Here is a 16,689-nt window from a genome sequence, read left to right on the forward strand (position 1 = left end):
TTGCCATAAGATTTAACTACAAACACTTAAATGTCAATAAACAGCAGCAACAGCACTTTTAGCCTACCTCTGGTTGCTTGCCTCGTCTCTCACTATGCAAGAAGGAACTATTACAAGCTAAATTCAAGTATGTCAATTTAGATTTTGTTTGTAATACATGAAACTAGTAAGCAAATAGACTACAAATTTTCAGCAAATATAGAACACTCAAAATGGACAACTACAACAGAAAATAATATGTCTGATCACACTTTATATGACAGAAATGATAGGTATGCTATAACAGCAATCTAAGACAAATATCATCTGACAAGACATGCAAAAGGACCACTGCACCTTCCAAACATATTCATGGGTAAACATCTCAACATTTTCTTAAAACAACATAAAAGTGCACTAGAGACAAACATCATTTTTATTTTACTATTACCCTACCACAATGTACTTCAATAAAAAAGAAAGACAGAAATCTATGAATCTATGATCTGGTATCCCAACCTGTAGCCTCAACAGCCTACAGGACAAAGTAAAAGATTAGGAATAAGGATAACTGTAGAGAAAGTCGGATCATAGCTGCAGCTAACTTAGCAAAAATAAAAACAAAAATAAAGTCCTCTTTCCACAGGAAAAATCAGTCCGGGTAAGGGTTTAAACAGATTTTTATTCAAAGATGGACAAGTGTTCTTTCCCTGTGGCTTACATCAGCTCAGCTATGCCAGGGAAGATGGTGTGGGTTTCTGCTTGCAAGTGGGCACCTTTCAGTGGAGGCCTGGGGATGTATCCTGGTTAGAAGGCTATCTACTGACACCTGGTTAGCAGGGAAGGTTCGAGTACTCATGCCTAAATGTGAGGTGATGCACACTGATCGGTTAGCAGGGGAGGCTTGAGTACTCATGTTTAAACGTGAGGTGATGCACAAGACACTCTGCCAAATTTAGGTCTTCCCAACTATTAAAATCCCTCTCCCGCATAAGTGATGCCTGACGTTTAACTCTAGCCCTCTGGAAGATGGTATGACAACCATCCAGGGCCAAGCTGTCTTAAGGGATACAACAGGATTTCACTGACCCCACAAGAAGAGAATTAATAGGTGCCTTGGAGAAACAGGTGGATGTCAACATTTCTCCACCCCAACCAAAAAAAAAAAAGTAATAATACTGATAAACTATGGAGCACTTACTTTTAAGTGAACAGGCTTGGTATTGGAATTTAACATAAATATACTTGCTTCTGGTTCATCTGCAAGAAAAAGTGGGAAATAATGAAAAGGAGCATTAAACACAGTATTTACTGCAAAGTTGCATGATCAAAGAATTTCAAGTCAACATATCTCACAATTAACAACCAGCAAGCAAATGATGCTTCTGAAAGCAGATTTTCAAGAAGTTTCTTACAGGGCAGTTCAAAAATAATCATTTCCTTAGTTACCACCATTTGGTCTTCCCCCTGATCGCTGATATAACCATAGTTATATGTTTACATAATATTAAAAAATGAGCCATGTGTCTTTCAATCAGTACTTACATTTAACTTTCAGTAACCTGTCATTATATCACACGGAACTATCTAGTCTTAATATCAAACATATTCAGTGCCACAGGGATCGGTCCTGGGTCCTCTCCTGTTTGGTATCTACTTCTGTTTGGTATCTACTTCTCAGAAGTCCAGTCCAACACAAATGGACTCTGGCTGACAAAGTTAGCAGACGATTGCAAGTTGGGAGCCATTACTAACTCCCCAAGTGATGTTAACATCCGACAGAAAGGCCTCACTGAGACCAACGACTGGTGTCAGAAAGTACAGTTGTGTACACTTACCATAAATGTAGATGTTCAAGTGTATTCACTGTTGCAGTCATTACATTTGGGTTATCTGCTTGCAGTAGCCCTCAGACGGCCTGATTAACAAAGTACTGAGTCCTGCGTCGGTTGCTGTCCCTTATTCCATGACGTCAGGTCGTCAGGGGTATAAAACATGCAGCAGACGCCATTGCATCAGTTTTTCTTGCCCCAGATGTCAAGTGCCCCCTAATGGGAAGCAATTAAATCTATAATACAAGGATATACCTCCAACAAAAAAACAAATACACCAAAAAACATTTAAAGCATAGTAAGTGAGAGTAGAGGTATACCCAAAAGAAGAGAGGGGGCTGGAGGGTGGGTAACCAGGACTGCAACAGTAAATACACTTGAACATCTACATTTACGGTTAAGTGTACACAACTGTACTATGTTCTTCGTGTTTCACTGTTGCAGTCATTACATTTGGGTAGATTACCAAAGCTAAGGTTGGGAGGAGGAATTTAAATAGAATTAGGACCAGCAATAAGGCCCTGCAAGACTGCAGAGGCAAACCCAGCTCTGGATTTAGAGAAAATTGGCAAATGACAATGCTTGGGGAAAGTATGTACAGAACTCCAGGTAGCAGCCTCTAGGATACCCCTGGTAGGGACGCCCCTGAGAAAGGTTGTAGAGGTAGATGCAGCCCTGGTTGAATGGGGTCTGATGCCCTGTGGGACAGGTTTTCCACGGTGCTTATAGCAGAAATGAATGCAGTGGCCTATCCATTTTGAAATGGTTTGCTTTGAAATAACTTTCCCCTCTGTCCCTGCAGCAAATGCCACCAACAGTTGTTCAGATTTCCTTTAAGGTTTAGTCCTGTCCAAGTAGAATCTAAGTTGTCTGTGCACATCTAAGGAGTGCAGTATCCGTTCCACTTTGTTCTGTGGGTTAGGAAAGAAGTTAGGCAAATGAATGGACTGATTAACAGCCACACTGGATACCACCTTAGGCATGAAGGAGGGATTGGTTCTGAGGGACACCCTGTCCACATGAAAGATGATGAAAGGCTCCACTGCCATAAGGGCCTGTAATTCAGATACCCTTCTTGCAGAAGTGATTGCTAAAAGGAAGGCTGTTTTCCAGGAAATGAATTTTAAATCTGCAGTAGCAGCTGGCTCGAAAGGAGGAAGAGTGAGTTTCTCCAATACAAAGTTAAGATCTCAGGCTGGAGTTGGAGATCTCCTGGGTGGCCTTGAATTTTTGGCCCCTCTGAGGAACTGCTTGAGCAGTGGGTGAGAAAAGTGGGAAGGCTCTGTGCAATAATGAGCTGAAATGGCTGAGGCATGAATTTTGATGGAGGAAAAAGACAAGCCCTTATGAAGCATCTCAGTCAAATATTGTAGAATCTGAGGTAAATTGGGCACTGCTGCACTCATCCCTTGAGATTGGTTCCAGGTACAAAATCTTTTCCATTTTGCAGCATAAGAATTTCTGGTTCTAGGCCTCCTAGCCTATAAAATGATATACATCACTGATTTACTGAGGGGTGGTAAAGGATAGATTAGGTAATGAGCCAGGCTGCTAGGTTCAGGGTTTGCAGCTGAGGGTGCAGAACCTGGTTCTCCTGCTGAGACAACAGGGAAGGAAGTCTGAGGCAGGTGCCATGGGGCCAAGCGTGACACACTGCGCAGGAGGGGGTACCAGTGTTGGCATGGCCAGTCTGGTGCAATTAAGATCGTCCTTGGCTTCTCCTGTTTGATTTTTAGTAGTACCTTGGAGAGCAGAGGCAGAGGAGGAAAGCCACAAACTGATAGGTTTTTCCAGCTGAAGGATAGAGCATCCACTTTCCAAGCTAGTTTGTCGGGAATACTTGTACAAAATTTGTCCAATTGATGGTTCTGGGGGGAGGCAAACAGGTCTGTATCTGGGCTCCCCCATTTGCTTGTCAACATGTTAAAAATCCTTGGTTTCAGTTTCCACTCATGTGGGTCCATGAGGTTTCTGCTTAGTCCATCTGCCAGTGTACTTAGTTTTCCTGGCAGGAATTGAGCTTGTAGAGTCACTTGGTAGCTCAAGGCTGTGCTCCACAATGCCATGGCTAGTCTGCAGTGGGTGTAAGAGTGTGTACCTCCCTGCTTGTTTATGTACCACATGATCGTGGTGTTGTCCGCCTTTACCATTAGTTGTCCTAGAAGAATGGGGTCCTTCAAGGCTGTCACAGCATTCTGTACAGCTAACATTTCCTTTTGATTTATGTTTAGGTGCATTTGACTTGGATTCCATTTGCCCTGAATGCACTTCCCTGCCAGGTGAGCCCCCCATGCATAGTCTGATGCGTCTGTTGTCAAGGTTTGGATGGCAGGGGGCAGTGTGAATGATAGTCCCCATTTTGGTGGCAAGCCTCTGACCACCAAAAGAACTCTAGGTGTAGGCAAGGTATAATAGGAATCATTGCTTTTAGATCCTGTGAATGTTGACACCATAGGCTTTTGAGATACCACTGCAGTTTCCTCATATGCAGCCTTGCATATGGAATTAGAAGAATGCAGGAGGCCATGAACCCCAAGGCTTGCAGTATTTGCCTTGCAGATAACTGGGTTTTTGTGGCCACTTGTTTGAAGTAGGTTGTCAAAAGAATCCGTTTCTCTGGCGTAAGGAAAGCCATCTGGGAAGCTGTATTCAAGCATGCTCCCAGGAATATAATTTGTTGACAGGGTACCAGTTGTGATTTCTTTTCGTTTATGGTATACCCCAGACAAGACAGTACCCTTTGAACAAAGGCCAGATGATTCAAAAGCATGTCCTGGCTTTCTGCTTGAATTAGACAATCGTCCAGGTATGGGTATATTTGAATATTTCTTTGCCTGCAAAATGCAATGACTGGAGCTAGGCACTTTGTGAATACTCTGGGCGCAGTAGATAAGCCAAAGGGCAGTGCAGAGAACTGATAGTGCATGTAGCCTGCTTTGAAGTGTAGGTATCTTCTGCAAGACTCCCTGATAGGGATGTGCAGGTATGCTTCTTTTAAGTCCACTGCTGCCAACCATGCATCTTTGTCTAGCATAGGAAGCAGCTGGTGAAGAGTCAGCATCTTGAATTTTGGAATCACCAGAAAGGTATTAAGAGTAGAAAGGTCCAGGATAGGACGCCATGTATTGCCTTTTCTGGGTACCAGAAAAAGTCTTGAATAGAAACATTGTCCCTTTTTCTCTTCTGATACCAACTGAATAGCCCCCATGCTTAAGAGAGTACCTGATTTTGGGCCTCTGCCCACTGATTTGGGGGTAGATCTGGCCACCCGCTTGGTGTTGGTAAGGTGTGGAAGTGAAATCTGTATCCTTGGGACACTATATTTAAAACCCAATTGTCCTGGGTAATGAGTTCCCAGTTTTTGGCCTGCAGACCAATCTTTCCACCTAAAGGAGCATTCAGTTGGGAAGTGCTTGGAAGTTTTAAAAGCAAGTCATTAAGACAGTTTTCCATAGGGGGAGTCTTACTACTCCTTGGTTTGGGTGTGGAAACCCCCCACTGCTTAGTCTTGTGTGTCCCCTGGGCCTGAAACCCGGGGTTTCTGCTGCGTCTGGCTTGAGAAGACCTGGAAGGGGTTGGAAAGGATCAATTCTTAAAGGGCCAGTGCCTACTAAATCTAGGAGGCTGAACTTGTAAGAAATCTTTAACAGTTTGCATAGATTTAGCTTTATCTTCCATCTTTTTAAGGACTTCCTCAGCCTTGTTGCCAAACAGGCGGTCCTGATTTAAGGGAGCATCCAACAATTTAGCTTTAACATGATCAGGCAAAGATCGCTCCTTAAGCCAAGCATGCCTTCTGAGCACAGACCCAGTAACAGCAGCCCTGCAAGAGGCCTCTAATGAATCAAATTCACATTGCAAAGTATGTTTTCCAACCTGTTCAGCAGAATGCATTAAATCCTGTAATTCTTTATTTTCTGCACAGTCAGGAATCAACATATTTTCTGTTTAAGCAATCCAATAACATGTTGCTGATACTTTAACATATGAAACTGACAATTTAAAGCCCTAATGGCCAAGGATGCAGAATTGTAAACCTTCTTACCCCATCTATCCAGTGCCCTGGAGTCTCTATCAGAAGGGGTAGGATTTTCAGCAGTAAAAGCCTTGACACCCTTGGGTCCGTCCCTGTGAAATGGTCTCTGGATCCGCAACAGAATTTTTAAAAAGGAACTTGTGTGAATCAGGAACCCTGTAATATCTGTCAGAGGAGACAGAGAATCAGGGGCCAAATTAGATTCCAAAAAAGCATCAACAATCTTTAGTACAGGAGGAATAGCTAAAAGCCTATGCTGAGGCAAGAGTAAGAAATCCCTAAGCCTTTTTTTTTAATCAGAAAAATCCTGGCTTTCCCAGTGGAAATGCTCCCTTAGAGTATGTAAGGTTTCACCAAAAGAAAAATCCTCTGGAGGGGAAGCAGAGGGAATAGAGTCCTCCATCAGAATCCTCAAAAGTAGATGAGGGCAAATCCAGATCATCAGAAAAATCAGAATCCTGGTCAGAAGATTCATAAACAACTTCAGTCCTAGGTCTCTTAGAAGGGGAGATTGGCTTCCCCTGATTAGAGTTATAAGATCTTCAACCATTCTTATCATTTGTTTTTTAGGCATAGAGGCCTGAGCATGCGGCCTGGGTGTCAGTTTTTTAGGCATGGTTTGAGATTTAGGCCTAAATGAAGAAGGAGGCGTTGGTTTAATATGCAAATGAGCATGCGGCCTGGGTGTCAGTTTTTTAGGCATGGTTTGCGATTTAGGCCTAAATGAAGAAGGAGGCGTTGGTTTAATATGCAAGTCCATAGGCCTGAATACCCCCTCAGAAGCCGGTGCCTGCACAGCGGCTCCGGACCCATCCAAGGTAGAGACATCCGCGGGATCCATAGTTGACCGGACTTCGAATGGGTCTCAGTAGAGGCCTGTGAATCAGACGTAGCAGGTATCAGGGGCTGCAAAAGCGCCTCACTGAGTACCGGCAAACTGGCGACTGGCTTAGGAGAAACGTCGTCGGCAGTTTTGGACCTCGGCAGCCTGTCTCTGTCTTTATCTTTGCGTTTTTTCAGAATCCTGGTAGTCAGATGGCTAACCGACGACATTTCTGGATAATTAAACCGAGAACCGAAATATTTAGAGGCGAAAATATACAGACGATAGATAGTGCGCTGATTAAATAAGGCACAAAACCGACAGCAAAGTACATCGTGGTCAGGGCCTAGGCAAGGAATATAGTACGAATGAAAATCCTTATGAGGTATTTGCTTTCCACAAGTAATGCAATTATTAACTTTTACTGACATCGGTAAGGAGCAATAAAAAGTTTCCCCAACGGGGTACTTAGCTGTAGTTAAAGACTTCAGTTCTGAAACACGAAAACGAAAAGTTCAGGAGTCGGCTGACCGGCACTTGCGAACTGCCTCTGCTTTGGGCACCGCACGGCAAGAAAGACTGGTGTAATGATGTCGGCTGCATGTTTTATACCCCTGACGGCCTGACATCATGAAAGAAGAGACAGCAACCAATGTAGGACCTAAGACTTTGTTAATCAGGCCAACCGAGGGCTACTGCAAGCAGATAACCCAAATGTAATGACTGCAACAGTGAAACATGAAGAACATCCATGGCCTTAAGCTCAATGTCAAAAAATGTGTCGTCATCCCCTTTGGGAAAACCCGGTTCCCATGAATTACCACATCAATGGTAGTCCACTGAACACAGAAGGCGTTATAAGAGATCTGGGAACACAGGTTGACAGCAACCTCTCTTTTGACCACCACATTGCCACTGTGGTCAGAAAGTTCTTCTATGTGGCACATCTCATTACTAAGGGTTTTGCATCCAGGTAGAAAGAGGTCACAGTCTCCCTCTACTCTTCCCTCATTAGGCCAATCATAGAGTGCAATGCCCCATTTTGCATGTAACTCACTAGACACCTGCAACAAATGCAGAGGCCGCAAAAGTACCTCACAATAAAAATATTTAAAAAAAAAAGTACCTCACAAAGAGGATCCTAGGCCTTAAACACTTGCCCTATATGGAGAGACTCAAAAAATCTCCCAACTATTCTCTGTCTCATATCACCTACTTACAGGCAATCTCTGCTTAACTTATAAAGCCACGTCTGACCCAGCTCTGTTAGAAATGCTACATCCAAAGAAATCCCAGTCCCTCCACACCACATGCTCCAGAGACCTCGTCCTCATTACCACAATCAACAGAACATGCTGGAGGGACAGGTTCATAACCCAGAGACTGCCCATGCTAAGGAATAGACTTCCCATACATGACAAACAGAGCACCTCACTGGCCTCTTCAAGAGAAATCTTGATGAGTGGATGGGAAATAGAAAATTCACCCCGGGGATCACTCCAATGGGTCTACTTGACAGAGGCACTAGAAACTAAGGTCGGGTGGCACGTTGCCAAGGTAATCCTATGGGCTAGACTTGTAAAGGCTCCAGGGCCATTAGCCTAGTACACACCTATGAAAGTACAGTTGTGTACCCTTACCATAAATGTAGATGTTCGAGTGTATTCACTGTTACAGTCATCACACTTGGGTTATCTGCCTGCAGGTAGCCCTCAGTCGGCCCAAATACCAGAGACTAAGTATTTCTGCGTTGGATGCTGTCGCTCCAGGACGGACGTCAGCTGGTCAAGGGTATAAAAACAGGCAGCCGACATAGACTGTTACTAAGCTAATGACCGGGGAGCCTTTTTAAGCCTAACCAAGTTTTTCTCGAAAGACTAATAATGTCCTGTATCCAAATAGGACATTGAGGGCCAGGCATTACAAGCTACCTCTGTCCATAAGGGCAAAGGTGCCAGCCCAGTGTAATTTTCCTATTCCTCATCCACTTGTCTAGGTTGTGCTTAAACTGGGGAATAGACAAACTCAGCTTCACATGGCTGGGAAGCCTGTTCCATACGAGGGGCAGTCTCTGGGACACATATCAGTCTCTCCTGCATGTTCTGTTTAATTCACAGACAAAATAAAATTCAAGTCTCTAAACCTTGTGTATCTGGTACTCTGACTTACTACTAAGTAGGAGATTCACAAGTGTGGGAATTGTGGATGTCTTGTAAGCCAGGCATAGATCACCCCTCAACAATCCTCAGGAGATTAAGTAGAGTGATAGGGCTTTAAGGTGCTCTGTATAAGTTAAGTCAGGTTTGTTACTCCTAATATTCTTTTTGTAAGGAACCTCTGAAGTCGTTCTAGTTGCACGTCTGGTCAGGTAGATACTGAAGGGAGCATTGTATTCTATGCTTGGCCTGATAAGGGCAGAGTACAGTGGGATAATGACCTCTTTGGACCTAGATGCCATGTTTTTACTCATAAGTTGTGCAACATAAAAAGAATTTCCTCACCATTGTGGCCACGTGGTAGTCAAAGGTAAGGCTACTTGTCTACATGCGTACCTAGATCCCTGACCACTGGGTTGACTCTTAGAGGTGCATTATCAACATGATAATTAGCCAGGATGGTTGACTTCCCAAAGGGTAAAATTATGCATTTCTTAGCACAGAGTTTAATACCATGGCTGTGGCACCATTTGCTAGTCAGAGACAGAGGACGTTGAGGAATGCTAGTTTCTACAGGAGAGTTGATAACCCCCAGCTTGTAATCATCTGCAAACTTAGTCAGCTACAAACCTTCAGTATTTGCTTCCATTTAAGAAAAACAGATGCCAAAATGGAGCAGCCCAGTACCGAGCCCTGGGGGACTCCACTAGTGACTGGCCTCTTGGTGGAGGTGGCCTCACCTATTTTGACCTCCTGGGTTCTATCAGTGAGCCAGTTGGCTATCCAGTGGGTGATAAAAGGGTTTATACCCAAATTAGTGAGCTTGTCTATAATGCCTGAGTGGGGTACTGTATCAAAAGCCTTGACCAGGTTGAGGTAAGCTGTGTGCACATTCTTCCTTCATTCAATGATTTGATGACCTTCTCAAAAAAGTTAATCAGATTTATTAGGCATTACCATCCTTTGACAAAACTGAACTGTGATGGATCCAGCATTTGCAGGTTACTTACGCCCTCTTATCACGCCCATGATGATTCTTTCCATGGCCTTACACATGAGGCTGCTAAGACTTATGGGCCGGTAGTTACCCCACACAGTGGCTGGACCTCCTTTCTTCAGGGGAATAAATTCCTTGGGCACAAAACCTGATAGAAAGGTTCCAGCTGAAAAGTGATTCAAGTGGACCAGAGAGGTCACGTTTAATGCAATTTATTAAACATCCTGGGATATTATCAGAACCCAATGATGCAGTGTTTTTGGCCTTGGAAAGTGCATTGATGACCTGTTCCTTACTAATGGTTGCGGACACTGCATTATGTAGTATTTCCTTTGGACTATTGGGGGGGGGGGGTTCAGTTGAAACTGTCAGCCAAAAGATTGGCAATGGCCTCTGGTTCAGTGTGGCTGATGCCATTTTCAGTAAGTTCTACTCATTGCTGTACATTTCCTCTAAGGTTACAGACACAGGTATAGAAAGCTCTGCAGTTCTTCTTTCCCTGAGAAGCTATTTTATCTTCAAAGTTAGCCTTTGAAGTATTAATTAACCCTCTTAGCTGCCTGTTTAGATTGGTCAGGGGGCTTTTAGTAAGTATGGCTTTGTTCCTCCTACACTTGGCCTAGATTTTTTTTTCTTCTGTTGTATAACCAGTTGATATTCTGATTCCACGAGGGTGAATTGTCTTTTGAATTTTTCTTATTCTTAATACGAGTGGGCACAGGTCGCTCTACACAGCTATCAATATGGCTGCACACAGATTTTGTAAATACCTCAGTGTATTCTATGGTGTTTACTGGGTTTGGCTGTGCTTGGAATTTAGCCAAGGTGCAGAAGACAGAGGTTAGCCTTGGAATAGTTCCCAAAAGTTTTTGGTTTCGCTGGATCCACAGATTTAATTATTTCATGGAATACTGCCTTATGGTAAGATCTGATGAGCAAAGATATTACATTGGGAGAAGAACAGTGACCCCCCCCCCCCTCAACCCATGTTCGTGATTACGTAAGGATGTTTGTATGCCTGGTAGGAGAATGAACCAACTGTTCCAGGATGTTGGTATTACATTTTAGGAATCTGTGGGGTTGTGCATTAGAAGTGGTCTAGGATTCCCAATCTATACAGGGGTAGTTGAGATCCCCCATGAATATCATATTGGGTTGAACAGTGAGGCACTCTAGTACATTGAGATAGGTTGTATGGGTTTCCTGAGACATGGATGGGGCCCTATATGTTGCAAGGATATGGTACAGCACCCTGTTTACAGTGAGTTGCACATATACAAGTTCCAGTGTGTCATGCACTTTAACTAGGCTGGATGCGAGAATGGTCTTAATATAGAATGACACTTCACCTTTAGTTTCCTGCTGTGCAGTAGCTCATCTAAAGGTGTGAAAGGAATTACAGCCGTGCATTGCTGAGGTACTCTCAGTGACTTTAAACTATGTCTCATTACTACACAGATGTCTACACTCTCCAGAGACAGGAAGGCTTGCAGGGAGTTGAGTTTCTTGTTAAGACTTCTGGCATAGAGCAGAACCACCTTCAGACATTTCTTCATAGGTTCAGTTAAGCTGGTAGGTTTATCAGTTTGGCACTGCCTAAAAAAGGCACTATGGGGTGTGGAAAAGGTCTTTGCCAATATCTGAAAGCCTACAGATGATAAGTGCAGACCATCCCTGGCAAAGCAGTGTGGTCTGTCAACTATATCATCCCAGGCCATCAAATACTGTACTCCCTGAAATGACAGCAGAAGCTACGCCAATTGTTTCTGTTGGTAACATGGCATCATCCTGGGAGAAGATAGCATGCTGCTCAGTGTTAGGCTCATACCTGCCTGAGATACAACTGGTGAGCTTGATCATGTCTCCATTCATATAGTCAAGGGAGGTATATCTCCAGTCATTAACACCCACACGGACTATGCCAGAGTCATATTGGTATCTGTGGTTCAATGGCCTGAGTGCATGTGTGACTCTGATGGATCTCAGCCCCAGAAAGGCAGCTAACTGTGACTCTCTCCTTACTCAAATCTGCTGAGGGGGACATCGGTGTGTCTCACTATAGAATCACTAATGACCAGGGAATTTGGATGTGTGCTGGTTTGCCTTAAGGGCTTACCAGTGGAGACACTGGATATATTGGTGGTATTTTAATGGAGTGTTTACATGATGGCTGAGGACCCCTTCTTTGATTGTACTATGCAGGAGGTCTTATTGTTTTAGGAAGGTTACCTGTAAGTGCCTCAGCATAAGTTGTTTTATGTGTAGGGTCTTTACCCTGTGCAGTAGACGTTGTGCAAGTGTCACTGTGAATTTCTATAAGATTGGTTTTGGTTGTATGAGAGAGTTTTTCCGCCAGCACTAAAGTGTATTTACACCTCTCACATACAATATCTGTTTTATTAAGAATACATTGATTGTCAATGTACATGAGGCAATTGCTACAATGCCTCAGAATACCCATCTCAACCAGACTGGCTACAGAGAGAGTTGGGAAGTGTATTATCCATGCCTACTGATTTACTAGGGAACTAGGGAGGAATGAGGAAAACTTAAACATTGAACAAGTCAAAAAGACAAGCAACCTGATGAGTAACGCTCAGCTGCGACCAAACTAAAAAATATATATATGTCTAGACAGTAAAGCCACAACACTGCAGACCACAGACCAGAACAAAGACACTTAGAACAACAAGCACAATAAGCCTTCACCAGCAATTCCCAGCAATTCCCAGCTCAGAAGGATCAATGCTACACTCTCCACCCACAAGAGTATAGACCACAAACCTTCCTAATGTAAAATAACTGGTTTGGAGCCCAGGTGCTTAAACTAGAACTAAGACACGTTTAGAATAACAGACACAATAAACCTTCAACCAGCAATTCCCAGCTCAGAGAGGATCAGGCTACCCTGTCCTGCCACAAGAGTAGAGACCACAAACCTTCCTAATGTAAAATAACTGTCTTGGAGCCCAAGTGTTTAAATCAGAGCAGGACACTTAAAATAACAGGCACAGTAAGCCTTCACCAGCAATTCCTAGCTCAGAAAGATGGACGCTATCCTCTCCTCCCACAAGATTGTAGACCACAAACCTTTTTAATGTAAAATAATTGGTCTGAAGCCCAAACTCTTAAACCAGAACTAAGACACTTTTAGAACAGACACAATAAGCCTTCAACCAGTAATTCCCAAATTAGAATGGCATAAGCTACCTCTTCTGCCACAAGAGTGTAGACCACTAACCTTTTTGTGTAAGATAATTAGTTTGATGCCCAAGTGTTTAAATCAAAACTAAGAGGCTTAGAATAACAGTTACACTTTAATCAGGCTACTAAAAGTAATACATGCAGAAGATTAAATGAAACTGAACATTTATTATTTTACTTGGCTTTTTTGCTGCACAATCTTAAAGTAGGAAAAAGCACATACACACTAAAAGCAGCTGAATAAAGTGTAATTTTTTTTAAGTAAGTGGGACAGGAGGAAATAGAAAATAATTTAAATTTAAGAGACTAAGGGGGTGGGGCCTTCCCAGCTGATCTCTCTCAGTGAGCTAGGACTGGGAGGAGTGTCCAATATCAGATTTAGAGTAGGGACGGGCAACTCAAAAGCCATCAAATGCAAACAGAGATCAGCAAAAGTCAGGCAGAAAACAGCAAGTTAAAAAAGAACCATATTAATCATTCACTCCATGTTACTTTTAATTTTATACCATTTTGTCATCTTCTCAAAAGGAATATAGCCTTATATCACCTACTTACTGGGGTTTGGCATAATACTAAGGTGTTTACCTTATATACACAAGGTACAGGGTTTGATTCTCAGATATGGGAAAGCATGGCTAGGCTTAAAAAGGCCCCTTGCAGCAATTAGTCTAGTACTCACTATGAACCTACAAGTCACTCTTGTATTTTTTTTTTCAGTCAGGCCTCAGTTGCCAAATGGATAAGCCACTGACATCCCAAGCCTGGGATTGTGGGTTTGAGCCCCATCTGGGATGATATAATCTTGAAACAAGTAGATCTTGGTGTTCGGGTTGGCATAACCACTAAGCATTTTTACCTCACAGAGTTTGATTGTCACCTTTGGGAAACTGTCTAGCCTTAAAATGGCTTACAAGTACAGCTAGGCTACTACTTACCTGTGAACCTAACCTATGAACCTAATACTCTCCTCCAGTCTGCCATTTATATTCTCACCTCAACTATAAAGTCTACTATTTGTGGTCTAACACATATACTATTCAGCCTTTATATATCTTTCTTCGGCCCTAACACTAGATCTGTATATGCAAGATGATTGGAGTTCAATAACCTTAAAAGTTCATCTAGTTTTATTACTTCACCTCATCACCTGCCCCCCAAAATGTTAGTTCTTTGTTCTTTCTTTTCCAAACATTTCTTACATTTTTTCTTACCATGTATAGCTTATTGGCGTTAATCTGCTTTTCCAAAACCTAGCTTCCTTTAGAGTAAAATCTTGCTTAATCAGTTTATGTGCATAAGGCTGCACATAACACTCTTTAAATTCCTTTCCTAAATCTGCCCAAATGCCTACGTGCAATCCTGTTGTTGCCTCCTCAAGCAGTATGACTATCGTGCTTCCATTTAGGCACGTATTCCAAATCCTGAAGCAAATATTTTAATCTTGCTTGGCCTTGTATTACAGCTCCAAATATGGAAGCCCCAAACTACCCTGTTCGTTTTGTCAATATCATTTTTTTTAATTCCACTCTTTCTCTTTTATTATCCCTCAAACTGCTTAAGTTACTTTTTTATATTCTTCCACATCTGATCTCTCAGTTCATACATATATTCTACATACAGAACTAGAGTGACCAAAATATCTTAATCGCATGTGTCTTAATGTCAACAGCCTTAAATAACAGCTTCCATAGTCTCCTCTTATTTATAATCTTTTGAGTAATTTCTTCCTAAATTTCTTTAGTTGCTTGCTCAACATCCTGTTCCAATCCAAATTCCCAGGTACCTCATCTTGTCATGATCCTGTAAAAAAGGGAAGTTCTGTACCAACATGCCTTTCATTAACTTTACATCCTGGTAAACAAGTAAAATACTTCAGTTTATCAAATATAATTTTTTGTATCATGTTCCAGATTTGTAAAACAGAATATTTTGTCTATAAAAAGAGCAATTTTCTCATTAGTATTTCTCTACTTACAGCCAATTATATTTGATTGTCTTATATCTCAAGCTAATGTCTCTAAATACAAAGCAAAAAGTAAAAATGAAAGCAGCCACCCCTGGGCCTTATAGATCTTTGTCACTCTCTTTTCTCAGAGCTTCCAAATTTCCACAGGAATTTCATCCATTTCTGCAAGTTCCTATGATGATTATATATCAGTATTTTTATTTCATCTCTTCCTATGTAGCGACTAACTGTTGAGCCTCACTTACCTCTATCCTTGGTATAATGAAATCTTTCACAAATATTTCCATTTGTATTTTTCCTTAGCTTCCCATTCCCCTGTACACATATTTTCATACAAATTTCAAAATATCTCTAAAAACTCTGTAGGATTTATTTTTCTTGTAAAAAGCTTCCCAAGACTGGCTATAACTATTTCTCTTTTCTAAGTTGTTGTGGTACAAGTTTTTGTGTTCTGTTTTTTTTTTTTCATCAGAACATACTGGCATAACAACAAACTTTTTTAAACTTGTGCATATTGTCCAAATACTCCCCTAATTTTCTTTAAGCACTTTGCAATTGCTCTGTTACTACTACTTGTTCTGTGATATTCCCCTTCTACTTTTGACAAAACCTCTAAACAATTCCTACTAATTCTTGGAGATAGTTCCTTCTTATTTATTACATGCTTTTTAACTCCATTTTCATTTTACTCCTATTAGTAGTTATCCCCCTTCTGAAGTAGTTTTTATCTTTATTTAAAACTCTTAATTATTATCTACTACCAATTATTTAAATTATTCCTTTTTAACACAGTGTCGCGGTGGTACGGCGGTAGCGTTGTTACCTCACAGCAAGAGGTTCTCCCGTTCGATTCTCGGCTAGGCTTAGGAGTGCCTTCTGTGTGGAGTCTGCATGTCCTCCCCACGGTTGGGTAGCACTCGAAAGACATGCGTGCGTAAATGGGCGTGCCTTCATTGAAGGTTGAGTGTCGAGCTGGCACCTCAGCATTTTGTAAAAATCTACTGCCAATCATTAGCGGACCGGAGTTCTGCTGTGGCGACCCCTTACCTGGAAAAGCCAAAAGACAAACGACAACATTCTCTTTTAATACATAAGTAGGAAAGCACCAATATCTCAGTTATACATCAATATCCTGTAAGTTTATCTTAGGTTTCACTGGAGCTTGATCTATTATACTTGTTGAATGGGTTTCAAAGTTTTCAATTAAATGCATGCTTTTCTGTGAAATATAACTTTCATCCAATCTAACCCAGTTATTGTATCCCAAGGAATAACATATACATTCTTTAAGGGTTAACATATTCAGTACCAAATATACTCATTTATTTGTTTAGAAATCTACACTGCCATGTTACATTTCCCCATCTAGGCCTCCCAATACATCCTCACTATTGCAAATCAGGTGCCAGTCTCCATCCACAAATAATATTTCATGCTGAAAACTGATCTCCCAAAATTCCTAACCTCCACAGAGTTTTGTACACTTACCATAAATGTAGATGTTCGAGTGTATTCACTGTTGCAATCATCACATTTTGGTTATCCTGCCAGGGGTAGCCCTTAGTCAGCCCGAATACCGGAGGCTTAGTATTTCTGCGTCAGTTGCTGTCACCCCAGGACTGACGTCAGGTCGTCAGTGGTATAAAATCAGCCGATGCCATTACCTCAGTTTTTCTTGCCCCAACTGTCAGGAGCC

General features: G+C 42.0%; 1 protein-coding gene across 1 annotated transcript in view; it reads right to left on the minus strand.

Moving 5' to 3' along the window:
* The window catches only part of TMEM131L (transmembrane 131 like), a gene marked incomplete in the record, with an annotated part of 1,995,267 nt that overhangs the window by 1,229,108 nt on the left and 749,470 nt on the right, over positions 1 to 16,689 (minus strand). Inside the window, 1 exon segment of the mRNA XM_044062407.1 lies at positions 1,181 to 1,239. Within this exon segment, the coding sequence (XP_043918342.1) occupies positions 1,181 to 1,239 (59 nt within the window).

Source organism: Protopterus annectens, chromosome 2.part1 (genome assembly GCF_019279795.1).
Source record: "Protopterus annectens isolate FY-2018-M chromosome 2.part1, PAN1.0, whole genome shotgun sequence".
NCBI classification, from domain to species: Eukaryota; Metazoa; Chordata; order Ceratodontiformes; family Protopteridae; genus Protopterus; species Protopterus annectens.